The sequence below is a fragment of the Pogoniulus pusillus genome, chromosome 42, assembly GCF_015220805.1.
Source record: "Pogoniulus pusillus isolate bPogPus1 chromosome 42, bPogPus1.pri, whole genome shotgun sequence".
NCBI lineage: Eukaryota > Metazoa > Chordata > Aves > Piciformes > Lybiidae > Pogoniulus > Pogoniulus pusillus.
Window position 1 is genome coordinate 4,786,239 of NC_087305.1, and position 9,105 is coordinate 4,795,343.

Below are 9,105 nucleotides of genomic sequence, written 5' to 3' on the forward strand. Positions count from 1 at the left end.
TGGGTTTCCCTCCCCCACCACACACTTCTTTCGTCCCTCTTCTTCTCCAGAGCTTTGCAATTGCAGCTTCACCAAGGTGTAGGGTGCTTGGTTTTGGCAGGGGATGTTGTGTTGGGGCTTGGGGGTGGGGGGAGAGTTCATTTTCTGTCCTACTCACAGCTTGGGTGATGAAGAGGAGCAGGGAGGAGGGTTTGAGCATCTCTGAATCCCCCTTCATAAGCAAAGGAGGCAGAGCAGAGACCTCCTTAGTCCTGCTTCTCCTCCAGCATCTCCTCTCGACTGGCATCGCCAGCGTGGCTGTTCTTGCTGCCTCCCTCCCCTGCTCCCTGGGCTTACTTGTGGCCCTCCCCAGTGCACAGCTGTCACAAGGCAGATGTGGTTTAGTTCTGGGCATCACTCCCAAAGGCACAGCCTCCATGGCTCGAAACAGCCCAGGGATGAATTCGTCAGCTGGATGGGTAGAGCAGGGTGGAAAAGTGAGTTCACAGCTGGGTTCAAAGCAGGCAGAGCCTGAAACCAGCTCAGCAACTGGCAGAGGGATTGAAACTAGCTCAGAACTGGGGAAAGAGATTAAAACTAGCTCAGAACCAGAGAGAGGGACTGAGAGCAGCTCAGAACCAGAGAGAGGGACTGAGAGCAGCTCAGAACCAGAGAGAGGGATTGAGAGCAGCTCAGAACCAGAGAGAGGGACTGAGAGCAGCTCAGAACCAGAGAGAGGGATTGAGAGCAGCTCAGAATCAGAGAGAGGGACTGAGAGCAGCTCAGAACCAGAGAGAGGGACTGAGAGCAGCTCAGCAACAGGGAAAAGGATTGAGATCAACTCAGCAACAGGGGAAAGGGATTGAGAGCAGCTCAGAACCAGGGAAAGAGATTGAGAGCAGCTCAGAACCAGGGGAAAGGGATTGAGAGCAGCTCAGCATCAGGGAAAGGGATTGAGAGCAGCTCAGCAACAGGGAGAGGGATTGAGAGCAGCTCAGAACCAGAGAGAGGGATTGGGAGCAGCTCAGCAACAGGGAGAGGACTGGTCAGATCTTCAGGGCATGCAGCCTGGGACTGGGGCTGGAAAGCCTCAGGCTGCCCAGCGCTTGGGCTCTCCTCCCCTCCATCATCCACCTCCTCAGGAGTGTGGGCTCTTTCCTTAGGCTTTCCTGGAAGGACAACACAGGTCCCAGGGGGTGAACATCCCCTCCCTAGGAACCCACTAAACCCTGGGGTGTCTGAAATGCCTTTCTTTCTGCCCAGGAAACTTGGTATTGGCACGGAGATGTCAGTGCTGACAGCGTGGTGATGAGCGGCGTCAAGTGCTCGGGGACGGAGATGTCCCTGGCTCACTGCCGCCACGACGGAGCTGACGTCTCCTGCCCCAGAGGAGGTGGCCGCTTTGCTGCTGGGGTGTCCTGCTCAGAGAGTGAGTCGCTCAGGGCTTGGTTTCATTTTCGCCACCCTGGGACGTGGCACAGCAGTGGCAGATTGCTGCCTGTGGGGGCTGAGGGAGGGATTGGCTCCCACCTCTCATAGGTACCGCTGGACCAGGATGCTGCAGGGATGTGGAGCACCTCTGCTCCGGGGAGAGGCTCAGGGAGTTGAGGCTGTCCAGACTGGAGAAGGCTCCAGAGAGAGCTTAGAGAAGCTTCCAGTACCTAAAGGGCTTCAGGAGGGCTGGGGAGAGGCTTTTGACAAGGGCTGGGAGTGATAGGACAAAAGGGAATAGATTGAAGCTTGAGGAGGGCAGATTGAGGCTGGAGATGGGGACAAAGTTGCTGCCAGTGAGGGTGAGCAGACACTGGCACAGGCTGCCCAGGGAGGCAAATTCCTGCCAGTGAGGGTGAGCAGACACTGGCACAGGCTGCCCAGGGAGGCTGTGAGTGCACCCTCCCTGGAGGGGTTCAAGGCCAGGCTGGATGGAGCAACCTTGAGCAACTCAGGCTGGTGGGAGCTGCCCCTGCCCATGGCAGAGGGCTTGGCACTGGATGAGCTTTAAAACTCCCTTCCAACTTAAACCTCTTCATGAGCCTGCAACGTTTAGATGCTCAGACACCAAAGAGCTGTTCCAGTGGCACAGAGCCACAGCATCTTGGACTGGCACAGGCTGAAAGTGGTGAAACTCTGGCAGAGGCTGAGGGTGGTGAGAGACTGGCAGAGGCTGAGGGTGGTGAAAGACTGGCACAGGTTGAGGGTGCTGAGACCCTGGCATAGGTTTCCCAGGGAGGTTGTGGAGCACAGAAGCACCCAATGTGATCAAAGATCACATTGGGTGCTTCTGTGCTCCACAACCTCCCTGGAGATGTTGATTCTGTGCTCCACAACCTCCCTGGAGGTGTTCAGCACCAGCTTGGATGAGACCTTGAGCAAGCTGTGCTGGTTGGAGCTATCCCTGCCCACAGCAGAGGGGTTGGCACCTGGATGAGCTTTCATCTTCCTTCCAACCCAACCTCAGGAAGCCTTTGCCGCTCTTTCAAACCTTCCTTCCCTCTTTCCACCTCCCTCCCCGCCCCCAGCTGCCCCCGACCTGGTGCTGAACGCGGAGCTGGTGGAGCAGACAGCTTACCTGGAGGACAGACCCATGTTCATGCTGCAGTGCGCCCTGGAGGAGAACTGCTTGGCCAGCTCGGCCGTCAACACCTCGCTGACCTCGGGCTACCGCCGCCTGCTGCGCTTCTCCTCGCAGATCCACAACAACGGCCAGGCCGACTTTCGCCCCAGGAACGGCCGCCACGCCTGGGTCTGGCACGACTGCCACCGGTCAGTGCGGGGACACCGGTTAATGCAACTGCCACCGGGCAGTGCGGGGACACCGGTTAATGTGACTGCCACCGGTCAGTGCGGGGACACCGGTTAATGCGACTGCCACCGGTTAATGTGGCTGCCATCGGTTAATGTGGCTGCCACCGGGCAGTGCGGGGACACCGGTTAATGTGACTGCCACCGGTCAGTGCGGGGACACCGGTTAATGCGGGACAGCTGCCGGGCAGTGCGGGGACACCGGTTAATGCGGGACAGCTGCCGGGCAGTGCGGGGACACCGGTTAATGCGGGACAGCTGCCGGGCAGTGCGGGGACACCGGTTAATGCGGGACAGCTGCCGGGCAGTGCGGGGACACCGGTTAATGCGACTGCCGCCGGTTAATGCGGGGACACCGGTTAATGCGACTGCCGCCGGGCAGTGCGGGGACACCGGTTAATGCGACTGCTGCCGGGCAGTGCGGGGACACCGGTTAATGCGACTGCTGCCGGGCAGTGCGGGGACACCGGTTAATGTGACTGCTGCTGGGCAGTGCGGGGACACCGGTTAATGCGACTGCCGCCGGTTAATGCGACTGCCGCCGGGCAGTGCGGGGACACCGGTTAATGCGACTGCCGCCGGTTAATGCGACTGCCGCCGGGCAGTGCGGGGACACCGGTTAATGCGACTGCTGCCCGTTAATGCGACTGCCGCCAGTTAATGTGACTGCCGCCAGTTAATGTGACTGCCGCCGGGCAGTGCGGGACTGCCGCCGGGCAGTGCGGGACAGCTGCCAGGCAGTGCGGGACTGCCGCCGGGCAGTGCGGGGCCGCCGGTTAATGTGACTGCCGCCGGTCAGTGCGGGACAGCCGCCGCCGGTCAGTGCAGCTGCCACCGGTCAGTGCGGCTCTGCACCGATCAATGCGACTGCCGCCGGTCACTGCAGCTGCTGCCGGTCAGTGCGGGACTGCCGCCGGTCAGTGCGGGACTGCCGCCGGTCAGTGCGGGACAGCTGCCGGTCAGTGCGGGACAGCTGCCGGTCAGTGCGGGACAGCTGCCGGTCAGTGCGGGACTGCCGCCGCCGGCCGCACTGCGCTGCGCTGCGCCGCGGGAGACGGGGGAAGCACGGAGCAGTTAAAGAGGAGTTATAGAGGAGGCACAAAAGAGGTATAGAGGAGTGATGGAGGAGTTAAAGAGGAGTCACAGAGGAGTAATGAAGTTACGGAGGAGTTACAGAGGAGTCATGCAGGAGTCATGGAGTCAGGCAGGGCTGGAAGGGACCACAAGGCTCAGCCAGTCCCAGCCCCTGCCATGCCCAGGGACACCTCACACCAGAGCAGGCTGCACACAGCCTCAGCCAGCCTGGCCTCAAACACCTCCAGGGATGAGGCTTCCTCCTCCCTGGGCAGCCCCTGCCAGGCTCTCACCAGCCTCCTGCTGAACATCTTCTTCCTCACCTCCAGCCTCACTCTCCCCATTTCCAGCTTTGTTCCATCCCCCCCAGTCCTATCCCTATCTGACAGCCTCAAAAGTCTCTCCCCAGCTTTCTTGTAGACCCCTTCAAATCCTGGCAGGCCACAATAAGGTCCCCTGGGAGCCTTCTCCTCTTCAGCCTGCACAGCCCCAACTGCCTCAGGCTCTGCTCGCAGCAGAGCAGCTCCAGCCCTCTGCTCATCCTCGTGGCTCTGGCTGAGCTTTGAGATCCCTTCCAACCTAAACCATTCTATGATTCCACAACCACCAAGTCCAGCTGCCCCTGCCAGAGCAGGGCTACAATCCCCTGCAGGTCAGACAAGAACAAAACCAGGCAGGGCTTGGAAGTCTCCAGAGATGGAGGCTCCACAACCTGCTGCCCAGGAAGCCTTCATGGCCTTGTGACCCCCAAGTGCAGGACCCAGCACTTGACCTTGATCAACCTCATTCCACTGACCCAACCTGGGTCCCTGGATCCCAAAGCTGATTCTGCTTCTCTGTGCCTTGCAGGCATTACCACAGCATGGAGGTGTTTACCCACTATGATCTGCTGAACCTCAATGGGACCAAGGTGGCTGAAGGACACAAAGCCAGCTTCTGCCTGGAGGACACTGAATGTGAAGCAGGTATCTGCCCAGGGCCCTTTCTGCTGCCAGTTCAGGGCTGTCCCCACACAGGTGATGGCTTCAGAGGTGCTGTCAGAGTCCTGAGCATAGCTGGAAAGGGGCCTGGCAGGAGCTAGAAACCAGTCTTGGAGGTGGCATCTGTGTGGAATGGTCTCTGGAGGTCCCAGAGGCTGAGACTTCAGCTCCTTACCCTGGATTGTTCCATTTCACCCCAAAACACTTCTCCTGCAGCTCCTCACTGTCTGTGGCAGCTCCATGGAGCTCAACTTGTTCTGCCCCTGTGCTCAGCACTGCTCAGGCCACCCCTGCAGTGCTATGTCCAGTTCTGGGCTCCTCCATTGCAGGGAGATGTTGAGGTGCTGGAAGGTGCCCAGAGCAGGGCAGCAAGGCTGGGGAGGGGCCTGGAGCACAGCCCTGTGAGGAGAGGCTGAGGGAGCTGGGGGGGGTGCAGCCTGCAGCAGAGGAGGCTCAGGGCAGAGCTGATTGCTGCCTGCAGCTGCCTGCAGGGAGGCTGTAGCCAGGTGGGGTTGGGCTCTGCTGCCAGGCAGGCAGGGCCAGCAGAAGGGGCCAGAGGCTGAAGCTGTGTCAGGGCAGGTTGAGGCTGGAGGTGAGGAGGAAGTTGTTGGCAGAGAGAGTGATTGGCACTGGAATGGGCTGCCCAGGGAGGTGGTGCAGTGCCCATGGCTGGAGGTGTTGCAGCCAAGCCTGGCTGGGGCACTGAGTGCCATGGTCTGGTTGGTTGGGCAGGGCTGGGGGCTGGGATGGGCTGGCTGAGCTTGGAGCTCTCTGCCACCCTGCTTGGTTCTAAAACTCTGCCTCCCTCTGCCCTGGTCGTGGGTGAGACATTCTCAGCCCAACCTGGCTGCAAAGGGGACACCTCCTGCCCCACCAAGGCTGAGCCCAGACCTTCTGCCCCTCTCTCTCCCGTGGTTTAGATGTGCAGAAGCAGTATGAATGTGCCAACTTTGGGGAGCAGGGCATCACAGTGGGCTGCTGGGATGTCTACAGGCACGACATCGACTGCCAGTGGATAGACATCACCGACGTCCCTCCAGGGGATTACCTTTTCCAGGTACAGGGGACAAAGAGGAGGGGAGGGTGGGGAAGGGTTGAGACACTGCTGTGGCTTCTGTCTTCTCCAGCAGCAGTGGCAGGACTCTGCTGCTGTGTGACAGGACTCAAGCAGCTGCTTCCTTTGGGCATCTCCTCCCCTGAGCTTGCCACTGCCAAGAGATTTTTCTTCTCCATCTTAGAATCATTGAATGGTTTAGGTTGGAAGGAGGCTCAAAGCTCAGCCAGTTATAGGCAGAGACAGCTCCCACTAGAAGAGGTCACTCAGGGGCTCATCCAAGCTGGTGCTGAGCATCTCCAGGGAGGTTGTGGAGCACAGAAGCACCCAATGTGATCAAAGATCAAAGATCACATTGGGTGCTTCTGTGCTCCACAACCTCCCTGGGAAACCTGTGCCAGTCTCTCACCACCCTCAACCTGTGCCAGTCTCTCACTCAAGAATTCCCTTCCTCATCTCCCCTCTCCCAGCTCAAAGCCATTTTCCCTCCTCCTGGCATCCACAACCTCTCTGGGCAACCTGTGCCAGTCTCTCACCACCCTCACTGCAAACAACTTCTTCCTCACAGCCACTTTCCGTCTCCCCTCTGCCACTCCAAACCCATTCCTCCTCCTCCTGCTATTCCCAGAACTTCTCAACAGTCCCTCCCCAGCCCTCCTGCAGCCCCCTTCAGACCCTGCCAGGCCACTCCAAGCTCTCCTGGAAGCCTTCTCCTCTGCAGGCTGCACAGCCCCAACTCTCTCAGCCTGTGCTCAGAGCAGAGCTGCTGCAGCCCTCTCAGCACCTTGGTGGCCTCTTCTGGGCTGGCTCCAATAGTTCCATGTCCCTGCTTGATTAGGAAGTGTCATCCCCAGCCCAGCTGTGCAGAACTTTGATGCTGTGCTTCTGCCTCACTCCTCAGGTTGTCATCAACCCCAACTATGAGGTGGCTGAGTCAGATTACTCCAACAATGTGATGAAGTGCAGGAGCCGCTACGATGGGCAGCGCATCTGGATGTACAACTGCCACATAGGTGAGGGGGGGACTGCAGGGGGAGGGTGGGCACAGAGGGCACTGTGCCCCTTGGCTCTGCTCAGGCCTCACCTCCAATCCTGCCTCCAGCTCTGCTGGCCCCAGCAGAAGGAGAACAGAGCTGCTCGAGGGAGGCCACAAAGATGCTCCAAGGGCTGGAGCAGCTCTGCCTCGCCTCCAATCCCACCTTCAGTTCTGCTGTCCCCAGAGGAAGAAGGGCACAGAAGCTGCTGGAGGAAGGCCAGAGGAGGCCACAAAGATGCTCTGCAGCCTGCAGAGGAGAAGGCTCCAGGGGGGCATCAGAGCTGCCTGCCAAGAGCTGAAGGGATCCTGCAGGAAGGCTGCAGAGAGACTTTTGCTGAGGGGGTCTAGAGCCAGGCCCAGGGGGAATGGTTTGGAGCTGAGGCAGAGCAGGGTTAGAGTGGAGCTGAGGAAGAAGTTCTTCAGCATGAAAGTGGTGAGAGCCTGGCAGGGGCTGCCCAGGGAGGTGGTAGAAGCCTGATCCCTGGGGGTGTTTCAGGCCAGGCTGGCTGAGGCTGTGACCTAGTGTGAGGTGTCCCTGCCCACGGCAGGGGGGTTGGCACTTTAAGGTCCCTTCCAACCCGCTCTAGGATTTCAGAGGCGGTGCAAGCCCCTGCAGCCTGCTGTGAGCTGCCTCCCTGCTGCCTCCTGCTCAAGCCTGTGCTTCTCTTTGTCAACTCCCCAGGTGGCTCCTTCAGCGAGGAGACAGAGCAGAAGTTTGATCACTTCAGTGGACTGACAAATAACAGGGTGGGCACCCGGTAGAGCAGCGGCGCCTCCCAGCCCACTACTTAACGAAGCCAGGGCCTCCTGCTTCAGTGATTTCCCTAAACCACTGCACAAAGAAGAAACAAATCAAGCAAAACCAATCAAAACTCTTCATTAGCAAGGTAAATTATTGTCTCCCAGGTGCCTTCCTCCCCACTTTAGGTGTTCAGATCACCCTCTGCCTCCTGGCGCTCTCGGCTCTTGCTGCTGAGGTAGTTAGGAGCAGGCTTTGAAGCTCAACACTTGGCTCCATCCCTTCAGAGTTCCAACTTCCTTCCACCATTCCAACCTTCCACCATTCCAACCTTCTCCCAGCACTTTGCAGCACCTTCTCTGCTCACAGCCACAGCTCCAGGCTGCAGCAAGCAAGAGTTTGCCTTGGTTTGGGCAGCAGCACCCTCAATGTGTCTTCGCCGTTGGCTTCCTTCAAGGCATTTATCTTGGTGTCTTTTAAGCTCTTTGACTCAAGCTTGGCTGCAGCATTGATGCAGAAGCCTCTTCTTCAGCACAGCTGTCACCTCCTTCCTCCATTTGAGCAAAGAAACACAGGAAAATCCAAACCCCAACCCCCAACTGGAGCAGCTTCTCCTGGGCAAAGCAGGCTGAAGAGTGAGTTAACGCCGCAGGGAACCAACTCCCCGCAGCAGCCTGCAGAACTCTTTGCTCCCAGCCCATCAATCAGGGCTCCATGCAGGCAGCACCTTGAAGCCTCTGCAGCTCTCCTGAGTCCAGTGGCTTGGGAATTCCCACTGCACAGTAAGCTCTTCACCTATGCACACCTAAAAAGGTTGCTTTGGGAAGCTGGGTTAAAAGTCTCTCTTGTGGTCCAAAGATGGGATTGAGTTGGAGGCATCGTAGCAGCATCACTGTACCTTACAGAGGTAACTTCATGCTTTCAGCAGCAGGGATCTGGACCTGTGCTGGCCCAGCCCATACCTGTGTGAAGTTCACAATGGTGCTAAGAGTGTGGCCTCTGTTTGTTTGAGGACACACAGTGCTAACAGAATTGATTCTCTCCTTCTTCCAGACACAGCTACTTGAATAAAAGATGTTTTACCCAGACAACCAAAACTGCTTTAGCTGCCATTTGTCTGCTTCTCCTCCCTGGCACCTTAGGGCTTTCCTTCACCCTTCCTGCTGCTGAGGTTTTGCTCCTTTGTGTTTGCACAAAAAAAAGACTTCTGCAAGCAGCTGAAGTCAGTGAGATGCTCACAGCTGACCCCAATCCAGGTGGGGATTGAACCAAATGGAAGCATGGATTGGTTAAATGGACCTAATCCATGGTTCCATCTAACTTCTGCTCTCCAGAACCTACCTCACAGGGATGTGAGAAAGTCTTTTCCTAAAGCCTGGCAGGAGCAATCCTGTTCTTTATCCTCTGGCCCAGGTGGTGGCATCTAGGGAAGGTTTTTAGC

The 9,105-nt window shown here is 58.1% G+C and overlaps 1 protein-coding gene across 2 annotated transcripts in view; it reads left to right on the plus strand.

The window, feature by feature from the left end:
* The window catches only part of LOXL2 (lysyl oxidase like 2), a 44,768-nt gene extending 35,860 nt beyond the window's left edge, over positions 1–8,908 (plus strand). Inside the window, exons 9-15 of one of the 2 annotated variants that reach the window (XR_010308974.1) lie at positions 1,243–1,408; positions 2,499–2,742; positions 4,705–4,820; positions 5,756–5,892; positions 6,791–6,902; positions 7,608–7,812; positions 8,146–8,908. Coding sequence is in view for 1 of the 2 variants with exons in the window: in XM_064175447.1 (XP_064031517.1) it covers positions 1,243–1,408; positions 2,499–2,742; positions 4,705–4,820; positions 5,756–5,892; positions 6,791–6,902; positions 7,608–7,687 (855 nt within the window). In the remaining variant the exon portion in view is untranslated. Of the gene's footprint in view, positions 1–1,242; positions 1,409–2,498; positions 2,743–4,704; positions 4,821–5,755; positions 5,893–6,790; positions 6,903–7,607 lie in introns of both variants that reach the window. The other variant, XM_064175447.1, reaches the window with a different exon arrangement.
* Positions 8,909–9,105: the final 197 nt, after the last annotated feature.